Source organism: Bombyx mandarina, chromosome 15 (genome assembly GCF_030267445.1).
Source record: "Bombyx mandarina strain Sakado chromosome 15, ASM3026744v2".
Taxonomy (NCBI): Eukaryota; Metazoa; Arthropoda; class Insecta; order Lepidoptera; family Bombycidae; genus Bombyx; species Bombyx mandarina.
In genome coordinates, this window is record NC_143221.1 from 5,201,848 (window position 1) to 5,216,444 (window position 14,597).

The window sequence follows — 14,597 nt, forward strand, 5'->3', positions numbered from 1 at the left end:
TAAATATTCATTTCAATAATTTCATGTATTATAGATTTGAATTTCTTGTTCCTGACTCTTGAGTGTACACAGACAGATATACACCACGAATAAATATATACATATTACATATATTAAACGTCACATTAATTAATGTACGCCCGATGTTGGTGCCATGCCTATCGGTTTGGCTGTTAAGAGCGCTAACTCCTGCCCCACCGTTTCAGTCAATCAAATTTCTTAGGTAAATTTACATAAATTAACAATTTTCGTTATATACACAATATACTGATTGGAGTATTGCTGTTTATATGAGTGGACTATTATCAAAGCCGGCAATCTGACTTTTGGACAATTATTGGTAAATCTGAAAAACGAATTATTGACTTTGTATTCCATTGGCAGTCACAAAACTCTTCGGAACGACATCTTAGATAAATAGCAGGTTAAGTATTAACCTTGAAGGCGATGCTCGACTTCTGCGAGTACACCATCTCGCAGAAGAAGGCGGCGGGGCGCGTGAGACACGCACAAGCCCGCCGCCGTCGAGCGGGGGCCAGGGAGGCGGATCTCGCCCTAGCCCTGGCCCTCTAAGTGTTTCGGGTCCCCCTCATATGTCGGTCTGGGGCCCGGCGAAGGGGGCCTAAGAAGACGACGTGCAAGCTGCTCTGCACGCGTTTTACGCAAGAGCATCCGGGTGATGGAAGGCCGGCTATCCTCGACCCACGCTGGTTCTGACCCAGCGGGGTATTTCGTAGGATAACCAATTCAAACCGGCGCCATCTAGGCGGGCTTCGGACAGCCTGCCGACCGAGAGGGCTTGTGGTCGTGGCGCCGACGATCGCTGGCCCGGCGTCCCGAGGGGGAGGGTGATGGGAGAGATGTGCTCCGCACTAAACGTTTCACTCTCCTCCCCTTGCCTTTTCATGAGTTCTGTCTCATGCAAGGGTTGGACGTTGGTTGTTGAGCGACAGGAGGTTTTAGTCGGTTCGACTCCGACATGCCCCACCCTCCATCCCCAGTGGAGGGTGGGAGTCCGGCGATTTCCTCCTGACACAAAAAAAAAAAAAAAAAAGTATTAACCTTTATTTAATGCAGGTTTTGAACCGTATTCTTTGAAGGAGACGATTATATTCAAATCAATCTGTATTGACATATCAATAACATTTTTTTGTCCAAATGCACAGATTGCCACCTTTGATAATAGACGACTCATATATCGAGTGGTGAAAGGCTATTTGGTTTAAACGACATTACGCTTAATACGCGATATTTATCTTTGAAATTAAAGTTGCGTTTTATTTAGTATATGCATTAACAGTTTGATGTTTTTAGTTCAACTTCAATTAAGTTTACTCCATTCAAATAGGAAAAGAAGTTTTTTGTTATTATGATATTTTTTCCAAATTTTACATTTGCAATAGATACCCAGTAAAGTGACAAAAATATTGTTTAAACAAAATAGTCTTTCACCCTTCGATATACTGTCACAACGTAAAGTTTAATTAATTAATAACATATTTATTTTGGTGCTACCGGAGACCCACTTAAGCGGTTACCGTCGTTTATTTCGATTTCTACCTCAATGAAATCACAAGTAAATGAAATCACAGCGACCCACTGAGAAGATCCGGCGAGAAACTCAGTGGGCTGTGTCTGACGGTAATAAAAACTGAGTAAGGTGCTTAGAATACAGACCTGTAGATACTGATCGCCGACGAGCTTGAGATAGGCCTCCATGCTCTTGGTGGCGAGCGAGTTCCCGCGGAAGGTGAGCGAGTGGTCGCCGGTGCGGCGCACGTCCAGCGCCACCACGTCGGCCAGGTACCGCGGCGCCAGACCCGCGCCCGCCATGCACAGCACCAGCGCGCACCCGATGTCCTCCTTCGCCTTCACGCCTGAACAAAAAAACACACCTTAGTAAAACATCGTTGTAAAACGCTCCTATTAGCTTGACCTCTGTACTCTATCCTCCTTTTTGAAGTTATACTTCTTTAGGCGCGTTATGAAAAATAGATGAGAGTGAAATTTTACGATGCGCGCGCACCGTGACACAAAATTAACAGAATGAAGTTGCCCACTAAATCGCTCATTACAATACGATCGACGTAACTTGGCGAGTCTGAATTACCGTACCGAGAATTACCGAATTTATACGATGTCAAGAAAAGGGATGTCCATTAAGCGTGTTTGAGGATGTTGTTTAATCTCTTTTTTTTTTCAAATTGATTAAAATTTAAATAAAAAAAAGAAATAAATTTAATAAAAATAAAGTATAGCTTCTTACGCGCGTACATAAGTACACGCACTCTTTTTTTGTTATTCCATAGATGGGTGGACGAGCTCACGACTCACGCTCGGACGGAATGAATATGTTAGAGGAAGTCTGAAAGTGGCACCTGTGACAGAGAGGCTGAGAAGTGCGCGTTTGGGATGGTATGGACATGTGATGAGACGAAATGAAAATGAGGTTGGTAAGAGAGTGTTAACTATGAATGTGGACGGTTATAGAGGAAGAGGTAGACCTAAGAAGAAATGAATGGATTGCGTGAAAGACGATATGGGTAAGAGGGGAGTGAGCGAAGAAATGGTATATGATAGAAGAGTATGGAAAGAGAAAACATGTTGCGCCGACCCCAGGTGACTGGGAGAAGGGCAGGATAATGGATATGATGAGTGGACGAGCTCACTGCCCACCTGGTGCTAAGTAGTTACCGGAGCCCATAGACATCTACAACGTAAATGCCGCCACCCAACTTGAGATATGAGTTCTAAAGTCTCAATATAGTTACAAAACGGTTGCCCCACTCTTCAAATTGACACGCATTACTGCTTCACGGCAGCAATAGGCGGGGTGGTGGTACCTACCCGGTGCGGACTCACAAGATGTCCTACCACCAGTAAACTCAGTGTGGGCTGTGTCTGTGGGTTAAACATCAGTGATAAACGTTGATCAGAGCAGTGGCACTTACCGATAACAGGCTCGAGGTATTCGCAGAGCCGCCTGTAGTTCCTCTTGAGGTAGTCGAGGAACCTCGCGTAGCAGTCCAGCGGCAGCACGTCCACGCACTGGTAGCGACACTTGATGCGCAGGGCGGGCGCGGGGGGCGGCGGGGCGCGGGCGCCGGGGGACTGCGGCTTGTCGCTCTCCGACAGCGCGTACCACCGCTCGTTGAGGTATCGCGACGATACGTCGTCGACCGGGATGCGCACTGTGCCTATAAATATTAATATTACACATTATAAATCAGACCAAGCTCATAGTTGGACAAAAATTAAAAATAAATAATAGTTCAAAAAAAACTAACAAAATACGCTTTTATAGAAAATCCAATTACAAAATAGAAAATAATTTTTTTATTAATTTGAATTAAAAATAGTACTTATAAGAAAAAATGATTTTATTGTAAAAAAAAAGCGTGTAAGAATTGTCATCGGTCCTTAATAAGTAATAATAATACCAAATTTAGATTTAATCCGACGTTTTGAAGGGGATCAAAATCATTTTCAAAGATTCCGTTACAAACATACATACGTCTGAAGCTAATAAAATCGTATTAAAAAAGTTCGTATTGCATACAAGCCGAACTTAAAAATTATTATTTATTTCTTTCGTGATGTCTATGGATTCCGATAACCATTTAACATCAGCTGGGCCGTGAGTTTCTTCACAAGTCTTAACACTATTTTTTTTTATTAGATATACCTACTAATTTTCTTTTCTCAATTTCTATAACTGAATATCCTAACTCGTTGAATGTATCACGCGACTAGCTCGAAGAAGCCAAGACCAAATCTCAATGTCCACTGATTAGTGGCAGGATCTAAACTGATTTACGGATTAATCATTCGTCATTCTTTTAAATTGGCATTATATATATACTTCCGACATTTCGAATACTTAAAAAAAAAACCAAATACTAGAAAGGATTAACGGCAGGCTATTACCGCGCTAGTTCCCGGGGCTTTGTAAATCTAGTGATGTGTGTAACGTTAGTGATGTATGTTTGGCTCTTCTAGTATGTAGTTCTGGGTAGTTTTCTAATTACAGAGCATAATGCGACTCAGTAACACACAATACCGAATTATGCTGAAGCTTAATTGGAACGTGAATTAGTTTTCAAATGCATCAGCAGAGTGCGCTAAGGTAGCACAGTTTGAATTAACTTTGATTATTTCCAAGAAACTACGACGAAACGAAAGCCATACAAATTTTTTCAACAATAAATAATATTACTAACGATAAATAAACAAAATTTCGATCAATGCCAACTTAAAGAAAAAACAGTTGTTAATTTTCTGTCACTGAGTTGGTATCGATTGCGAGTATCACGCGAGGACAGTACTTTTGAGAGTGCTCGATTGTGCGAAGCGTTGCTGTAGTTGGAACATTCAACGTTGAGCATTATGCCGCATAATGCGTTCTAGTGCTGTAATTGGAAAACTACCCTGGTGTACTCACCGACAAGAGCGTGCTTGTCTCGTTTCCGGCTGCGTCGTTCCGGCTCGCGGTACACGTTCACGTGTATCGCGCGCACGGCCGGCAGACCGCTGAACTCGTACACTTCGCCCCAGAAACACAACTCGGTCTTCAGCTTTGACGATGACCTGGACACATAGAAACGCGTTCCCGTCAAAAAGAGTTTACAGCAAAAAAAAAGGTTGTCCGTAAAGTCGGTTTACGGAAGATACTTTTACGTGATAATGTCAGTAGCAGAACTATTCGAACTGCTATCTCTGACGTCACGCGAGAAGAGAGATAAATGAGTCGATTGTGCCTCTCTATCGCTTGTTCTGCGCTCTCGCTTGCACGTTCAGGCTCAGGCGGAACGTGACACTTTTTGGTGCGTGCGGCCGATATTCATCGATAATAAGACGTTATCACGTCAAAATAGGATTTTAATTCCGAAGAGGTTTCCTCGTTCCGTAAGCTTCGTTGTTAACAACACCAACACCAAATAAATAAATAAAAACCTAATAAATGAATATAAATCTTAAGTTATCAGTGAATATGGTTGAATTTAGATCATTAGGCGAACACTAAATTAATTAATCTATTAACCCAGATAAAAATATCAGCCCCTAAGTACCTACCAAGAACGAAGAAATATAAACCGTTTATAAGAAAGCCCGCTCGTTCGAATTTAGGTGCTTACTCTCCCTTAAACAGAATCCTTTGGGACTACAATAATGTCCACGGTAGCGCGGTCTCCGTCAATGTTCCTTCGGAGTCGTCCGATTGCGCTGAACTTATTTTAAGTGAAATAGATGTTTTTTCTGATTGTCTCACTACTTACAGGAAAAATCTGTCGCGGATCATCTCCCAATTAAATTAATCATAAGCAATGAATGAAATGTATTCAAATCTTAGCTGTATATTTTTTTTATTTTTGATGTTAATGCACTGTCGATTGCACCTATAATTGAGGTGACATCAGCCATGAACTTTTGTCAATTTGTCAATGTTTTGTATTGATGATCACTTTGTTGGTGCAACTTAATAAATAAATAAATAAATAAATAAATAAATAAACACTAGTATAAATAAATACCTTGCATATAATGTTTCATCTAGCATGATCTCGCAGTAATACCGCTTCTTCGGTGGTATGGCCTTGGCTTCCAACAACCACAGCTTGACAGTTCGCTCGCACCGTCGCGTCCGCATCTCGTCCGGTCGGGCCGCTTGTCGCAAACTGAAGTGGACAATATTGATTTTTAATTTCACTGATAATATTTATACTAACATATAAATCTACATTGGTTTTTCGGATGTTCCGTTATACCTACTGAACCATGCATCCGATTGACTTGAAACTTGGTATCCATGTAGAAAATATATGTACTTAATGGATAGGCTAATATTTATATGAATGTTGGACTTCCTACACCAATTGCGGGGGCGTTAATGATGAGAATCTTTGTGGGGTTGAGAAATAATAATGTTAATTTTAAATGCCCAGCGAAGCGGACGGGTACAGCTAGTAATATAATAAATTTAATTGGATTATTTTATTGTTTAGCGATTTAGTGATTGCAATCTGGTATTAACTGGTTATCGTAGTTCACGAACGTGGAGTCCAAGTGAATGCATTAATCCATGTTAAGACACATTGAAAGAATCTGCAAACTAGAAAGCCTTATCGCTTGAAGTTAGAAAGAAATGGTGGTAGCCATTTGTGCCAACCATATTGTGAGCCGTCTGTGACGGCTCACAATATGCCATAACATCAGTAAATACAGTCTCTCTAGTAAATTCCTTAGGCGCCTAACAAAAACAGGAAGCGATTGGATGTTGCAAATTTATGTCTTTGCCCATGGATGAATGGCTCTTTGCGACATTTTCACTTAATACGCGAAATTAATCTTTTTACTTAACTTAACTTTTATGGCTCTCCTGAAAAAATCAAAAAATGTCGCATAAATCGAAAAGCCTTTCTTTCACTCCTCGATATAATAATTTTTAGTGGATCATGATCTAATCGGGTCTGATATTGTTTATATTTTAAAACACTTGAAGAAAACAAACCTCTTGAATGCACATAAATTGTTTCCATGAACAATGGATATCCAATGCTATTTGTTATAAACAAACAATAATTATATGTGACACGCGTTAGTCTTAATCACATTATATTAATAACTAACCATCTGAAGATTATTTCTAAAAATATTGTTATGAATGAACTTTAGAATTTTAATCGTTGACTTCCTTTTTTGACATAAACAATACAAGGCCTTTGGCTATTTTAGTTTATTTTGATGTGAATTACTATACTAGAGAATCTCGATAATGCTAATGGCTTTCATTAAATTCACATATTGGAGGTAACACATCCCACCTGTCGTACCCTGATCGACTTTTATTACTATAAAATATTAGGACGACATTCGTGACAGGTTTTGATTTCAGAAAAAAAACACTAATATTTAAATTGCTTTCGTAACATAGACATTTTCCACTGTCTTCAATTTGTGAAATACACCAGTTTCTTAGAACTACAGGGGCGTCGTTTGTGTTTGTCGTAGGTACGTAGATGGTACTACGAATTAAAACATTCCTAATTGTACCAACAATAACTGTACCGAGTTTGAATTCAATGGGTTAAAACATGCGCTAATACATAAATTACGAACACATTCAACATTAATTTTAATATGACACATGTATTACGACCATCGAATAATTTCACTCTTATAGTATTGGTTACCCGTTATTATGAATTACAGTGTAATCAACGAGTACTGAGTCTTGGGCTCGTTCAATTACTACTTTTGTCTCTCAGTAAAACAGTCGTGAGATCGCAGCGATAACAACTATTTAAAAATAAATCTTAAGATTTAATAAAACTAATATTTCTAACAAAATATGTCAAAAAAGTATTGTATTGATTGTAAAAAAAAACTAACAAAATACGCTTTTATAGAAAATCCAACTAAAAATAGAAGATAAATTTTAATAAATTTGAATTAAAAATAGTGTAAGAAAAAAATATTTTATTATTGTTTTTTAGTTGAATTTTCTATAAAAGTGTATTTTGTTAGTTTTTTTAAACTATTATTTATTTTTCATTTTTAGTTGAATTTCAATTTTTTAATTTTTTTTACTAAATATCGATTGTCATCGGTCCTTAATAGGTATACCAAATTTCGAGTTAATCCGACGTTTTGAAGGGAGTCAAAATCATGTTCAAAGATTCCATACTAACATACATACGTCTGAAGCTAATAAAAGCGTATTAAAAAATCTTAATAGGTATTTAATAATCGCAAGATTTCTCTAATGATAAAATTCTAAAATTAAATTTAACCAATGTTATGTAACGTGGCGAGATATTATATGAACTGAAAAAAAACAAGATTTTCGAGTTAAAACAGCTACCTGTATATCCACCGGTCTCGCTCCTTTCTGGAAGCACAAGCGAAGTATCGAGGTGCGCGGTTCTCTGCGCTCAGCGCGAAGCAATGCGCTCTGCCCAGTACCGACGAATGAAGCGCGCGTATTTCAACCTACAATAGTAAAATGACATTATATATTTTTAAAGTTGCCAAAGCATTCTCTATGATTCATAGATAAAGGCAATTTTAGTGTTGAAAATGAATGCGCGTTAAAGTCTTTGGAAACTTTTTTTTTCCTACCTAAGCTGATAGCCTTGAGAGACTATTTCAGCGTTACCTTAACTAGTAGGCGAGCTCACGGGGCTCAAACCTGACAACGTTGCTAACACGAACCCTAGCAAGAGCCGTGCTTCGCAGAATCTACCACCTAATCGGAAACGCGACCCACTAAGAGGATCCGGCGAGAAACTCTGAATGTAAACCCAATGATCTCAAACTAAATGAATGTTGTTAAATTTATTCAATCAATTAAATCATAATTCGACAATACTATACGCCATTACTTTATTTAAGCAATAAAAACCTATCGGAAGCAATTTTGGATCTTTTATTTACTTCATTACTTTCATGATATGCACATTTTAAAAGCAAAAGGAACTTGTTATTGTAACGATAAAATGAATTCATAAAAATACTTCGTAATACAGGATGTAAGATAATATCGAGCGTACTATTTAGAACGAGTTTTTTATTATTATCAAAAACTAAATTACGAGTCAATAGTTATTAACATAACACAAACTGGTTTTAATTTAGGAGTATTATGTAGTATTTATTAATATGGTACCTGATTCGGAGGGCCTAGGTCCATTGTGGAAACGGCGGGAGAGTGAGCTGATAACAGACTTTCGTGAGATCTGAGAATAAAAAAAATACATAATTTTTTAAGCAACATGTTGTACGAAAACGTCATAGATAAGGTTGTATTCTAAATATATCGATAATCAGAAAACCAATCGATTTCTCTCAAGAATAAATATAACTTTCTAAATACATTATTGTGTTCTGCTACTCTCTATGTTACATTAGTTCTACTAAAACAATCAACTTAGTAAAGGTTTCGTAAAGTATCGTGTTTGCAATAATTAACTGACAGTTACTAGGTAGTCCATTCAAAGTTAATTTATTTTATTTGAACGAAGCTTCGTGTTTGCCAAGTGAGGGGAGTAATTAAGAACACACTGTAAATGAAGGCAAACGAGGAGGGGCGACACTCCTGCGAATTATGACAACACCGTCGGGTCTTGATAACGTTATGCAGTCACGACACCTTGTTAAATACATTAGACACTCGGCACACAGCCACAGGTCAATTTAAAGACACCCACATTTCATTACAAGTTTCAGTGCTAATATCATCGCTGTTTGTAAATCGGTAGTATATTGGTGACTCTTTTGATTCTTCGTTGACTTTTGAGTAGGCTAATAAAAATTAAAATGACCGAACATGAACCTTAGAAAAACCTTTCTATTGAAAACAGAGAGACAATCCCGCCAGTTTTTCTTTGCATAGATAATGACAGGAATTGCTTAGATAATAATTACGGTAATGGATATTTATTGCCTGCTTTTTTTTGACAAATAAGCTCCATCGATTGATACTTTGGGCACATTCATATGGCAATAATGTTTTTCTAACATCACAAAAGTAGTGGGCTGTTCTAATAATAATGAAAGGCTGTCCATCTTGTTCATTCGGCCGATTATCTGTGCTCATATTGTAGAAAAACAATTAGAAAGTGAACTTACTGCTTAGTGTTTTTGTTCACTATGGACTGTTGACCCCGTTTTCACGGTGGCTAAATAAGTGACTAATTTCGTATAATTGCTACAAAATTAATGTCCTTTAGTACAATAACTACAAGCAATTGTAAATCCTTCACGCTAATTTAAATAATATTCGTGTTTGATAATAGAAAAGGTTTTTGTTTGAAATTGCTAATTGAAAATATTACTAATGACAGGCAATGGGTTTAACATTTGTTAAACCTTGCCAACAAACTAACTAGCTTCGAATCAACCAGAAACACAAGAATGTTTTTTTCTAAATAATAAGTACGTAACAACATATTTATAAGGTATTCTATACCTAATCTACTCATCTAAAAGATGAAACAGGTCTACATTACTGGGTGGTTTTACTGGTGGTAGGAGCTCTTGTGAGTCGGCACGGGCAGGTACTACCGCCCTGCCTATTTCTGCCGTGAAGCAGTAATGCGTTTCGGTTTGAAGGGTGGGGCAGCCGTTGCACTATACTGAGACCTTAGAACTTATATCTCAAGGTGTGTGGCGCATTTACGTTGTAGATGTCTACGGGCTCCAGTAACTACTTAACACCAGGTGGGCTGTGAGTTCGTCCACACGTCTAAGTAATAAAAATAAAAAAAAGAGTTATCGCTACAGATTTGGTCAATACCTGTGTAGAGCTTAAAATTGTCTACACAATTTTAATAACCTGTCTTCGCGTATTGGACTTAATTACATTAGTCTTAAGACCGCAAAGGGTTTATAAATTAAAGTTAATAATAATTTTTAATAACTAGTTTATACCTGGACGTCCGTAGCGCGTGTGTAGGCGGATGCGTTGGTACGGCAGCCAGAGCTCGCTCTTTTTCCAGTTTCGTTGCTGATTTTGTTCTTTTCAACGGATTGTTGCGGAAGGAACGCTTCGAAAAGAAAAACGAAGCTAATCGGGACGGACTGTGCTGCGCCTGTGCTCCGGGGACCGGTGTGCTTGGCGCAGAGCCCCGCCGACATGCTTTCTCGTACGACGTATCTGGAAACAAAACACAATCTATTAAGCTACGCTTCTAGCTATTGGAATTGAAAATACTCAAAAATGTCTTCATTTCAGAAAATATTCGTCATCTATCTATATATGTATATAAAAACGAATTGCTGTTAGTTAGTCTCGCTAAAACTCGAGAACGGCTGGACCGATTTGGCTAATTTTGGTCTTGAATTTTTCGTGGAAGTCCAGAGAGGGTTTAAAAGGTAGATAAATAAGAAAATGCTCGGAATTAAATAAAAATAACAATTTTGTTTTTCCTTTGATGTGTCCCTCGTCGGACGGATTCCTTTTGTTAGTTTTAAGTTTATTTTATACAAAAGTTTAGGACTTTTATTTATCGATTGAGGCACTACGAAGTCTGCCGGGTCAGCTAGTCAAATATAAAATAAAACAATTTTTTTCTATTGCTTACATGGGTGGACGAGCTCACAGCCCACCTGGTGTTAAGTGGTTACTGGAGCCCATAGACATCTATGACGTAAATGCCCCACCCACCTTGCGATATAGGTTCTAAGGTCTCAGTATAGTTACAACGGCTGCCCCACCCTTCAACCAAAAGGCATTACTGCTTCACCGCAGAAATAGGCAGGGTGATGGTACCTACCCGTGCGCGGACTCATAAGAGGTCCTACTACCAGTAAATAAGTTTAATATGTTTTTGACCTTGGAATAAAAATGGTTTCATACGCGTCTTGTGCACTAAACCATTATATCAATATAGTCACACAAATATATAACGTGATATGTGATCGACATAAAGATGTGAAGTGCAACGAGTATGGCGTGAGTTTCCGGCGGAAGTTGCGTTCAAGCCCATGACCGCCAGCTGTTATGTTTCGAACATTTTTGAAAACATTATGGAATATATATTTTTTCATCGTCATACGCATCGCTTGTTATTTAAAATCCAAATATTTGATTCACAATATTTGATCAAATTGATATAAGTTATCAACATATTTACATTTAAAAAAAACTTGTGAATTATCACATTCATTGTATTTGTACTAACGCTTCTCTAAATTTCTAAATCACAATAAAACCGGTATGTATAAACCCGTTATCGTATCGTTTGATTATTACATAAACCAACATAATACGAGTATTAACTTGATGTGAACGACACATCGTGAGAACATAACAGATTTTATAACACAACCGTTGTTATCGGTTCAATAACAGTTAGGAATTGAACGCACACAATACTTTTAGCATCGGTGATGTCGCAGCTGATTCGGCAGTCAGAAGAGCGGGAGTAGCAACACGCGCTCGTATTGACTGTTTACTTGCACGTAAATCATAATTTCTGTGACCCAGAACCAGCGGTGGATTTACACTAACTAAGGCAGTCAGGACAAGTGCCAAGAGCGGCAATTTTTTTAGGGTGGCAAATTTTTTAAAGTAAAATTTTTTTTTTAGTCTTCTCAAGATTTTTCAATATAATTAACTTAATTCTAATGATTAATAATTTTCTTTTTAATTAATAATTCAAGAAATTCAATTTATCCATCATTTGTGAATTATAATTTTGGCACTTTTATAATAATAATAATAGATTTTTCTATTTTCTGTAATTAAAGAAATCAAATTAGTTTTTTTTATGTAATATAATTATGATTCATCCTTAGTCAAAATTTATATTTGTTAGAAAAATATTTATTTATGTTTTTGGAACATATGACATATGGTCAAATTTCCGCGATAAATTAGTTATTTTAATTTTGAACAATAAAATATATAAACTATAAGTTTAGGTAGAATTCCAGTATTGGGGCGGATTTTTTTTCGGTGCCCAGGAGCGGCATTAAGTTTAAATCCGGCCCTGCCCAGAACTGACTGCGACTATTATTCGTGTGTCACGAACTGCGGACTATAGCATTCAGCCATTGCATCGAATTACCGATCGCCAATGCTAAAAGTATTAAGTTGATGCTAAAAGAATTATCGGTTTACTTTCCCTAAATAACGGTAGGCAGCGGCTTAGCTCTGCCCCTGGCATTGCTGATGTCATGGGCGTCGGTAACCACTCACCATCAGGTGGACTGACTCGTTCGTCTACCTACAAAGGCAATAAAAAAAATGCATTTTATTACATAGGTATATATATCGGTAAACAAATAAATTCAGCCCATCCAGAAACATTTTATACTAAAAAACTAAAATTATCATGACCATTTTATCGTAATACCCTTTGCTATTGGTGTCCGATTCGGTTATCACTGTTTTGAAACAATTACAAATTAATATAAAACAAATAACATTTACTAATAGATAGTTTTATTGCTTAGATGGTTGTACGAGCTCACAGCCCACCTGGTGTTGAGTGGTTACTGGAGCCCATAGACATCTACAACGTAAATCTCGCCACCCACCTTGAGATAAGATTTCTAAGGTATATTAAAGTTACAATATTTACTATAAGACTTCAAATATCAGAACCTTTTGTATAACACAGCTATGTATTAATTTAGCAAAGGTTTTTGCTTCTTTTTTACAATGAATCACAATTATTTTATTGTATAAACTGTTGAGTTATTTAAAGTCTCCATTATTCATGATTCAAGTAACAATTAAATTTATAGTAATTTCTCGTACTGTCGTAAAAAGTGTTTCCGAACAAAGTTACTGAGAGAAATACCGAGAAATCATGTACAGGTGAACGGCCTACAGAATAACAAAGGTATGGTCTCGCGCTCAAGACAGATATTACACATGCTGTTATAAGTCTGTAGTATAGTTTTGTTATTTTTTCAACTTTGTATATATGTACATAGTTTATTATAGATCGAATGTGTGATAGTAATAACCTGAACTTATTTAAACTCTTTTAGATATAACATTGTTTCTTTAGTGTGTGAATAGAGAGAGAGAGAGAGAGAGAGAGAGAGAGAGAGAGAATACACTTTATTGCACACCAAAACACAATTTACATTCAAAAAATAGTCAAAAAGCAGATACATTTGTTCAATAGGCGGCCTTATCGCTAAAAGTGATCTCTTCCAGACAACCGTTTAATTTGCAGAAATACCTGAATACTTCATTGATAACTCGGGTATTTGAATATAATAATCGACTGTCTGTAACATATATGTCTGTACATATTCGATAAAATAAATAAAACCTTTATAAATAAACCTATATAATACTTTATACCTTATACAGCATACCTCATATAGCGTCTTATTTCAACATCATTACAAAAAGGGTTTTTTTGTTATTGTTTAGGTGGGTGGACGAACTCACGCCCCGCCTGGTGTTAAGTGGTTACCGGAGCCCAGTGACATCTACAACGTAAATGCCACCACCTACCATGAAATATGAGTTCTAAGATCTCAGTTTTTACAGCATAACGGCTGTCCCACCCTTAAAACTGAAACGCATTACTGCTTCACGACAGAAATAGACAGGGTGGTGGTACCTACCCGGACTCACAGGACATTCTACCACCGGCAGTCATAATAACAAGAAAATATTTGAATAGTGATAAAAAAAATCATTATCTGAATGAAATTTACATTTAACATTTAAATATTTATCATAGCTATTTCCGATTATTTACGGTGAAAGAGAAATCGGTTGACACACAAATACGAAAAAAAAACCGTCAAACTTGTTTAAGTGAAAAACAATATAAAAAAAACAAAAACCTGTATGAATAATTACAGACAGCAATAACAAAAGTTGGTCGTTGATTCCTAATGGCGACTTCAGATAGTGGCAACACTGCACTCAATGCACATAGTGATAACAAAATGATAGCCGCCCACGAGGAAGTACCACGTGACTGCCCGCTGATAGTACTTTGGCTTAACATTATTCTCTCTAATACAAACACAATCTAATCTCAGTTTGCAACATAACCGTCAAGGCTATTTATGAAACTATACGATTACTTTATTCAGAATTATTTTCATATTTATAAAATGTT

The 14,597-nt window shown here is 37.2% G+C and overlaps 1 protein-coding gene across 17 annotated transcripts in view; it reads right to left on the reverse strand.

Moving 5' to 3' along the window:
• Positions 1 to 14,597, reverse strand: part of raskol (Ras GTPase-activating protein raskol) — a 202,919-nt gene that overhangs the window by 9,048 nt on the left and 179,274 nt on the right. For all 17 annotated transcript variants that reach the window (XM_028177620.2, XM_089732879.1, XM_089732878.1 and 14 more), the window contains 7 exons: positions 10,429 to 10,654; positions 8,666 to 8,735; positions 7,862 to 7,989; positions 5,532 to 5,675; positions 4,442 to 4,587; positions 2,952 to 3,197; positions 1,678 to 1,877 (listed from right to left, as the gene is read on the reverse strand). In XM_028177620.2, coding sequence (XP_028033421.2) covers positions 1,678 to 1,877; positions 2,952 to 3,197; positions 4,442 to 4,587; positions 5,532 to 5,675; positions 7,862 to 7,989; positions 8,666 to 8,735; positions 10,429 to 10,654 — 1,160 coding nt within the window. The remainder of the gene's footprint in view (positions 1 to 1,677; positions 1,878 to 2,951; positions 3,198 to 4,441; positions 4,588 to 5,531; positions 5,676 to 7,861; positions 7,990 to 8,665; positions 8,736 to 10,428; positions 10,655 to 14,597) is intronic.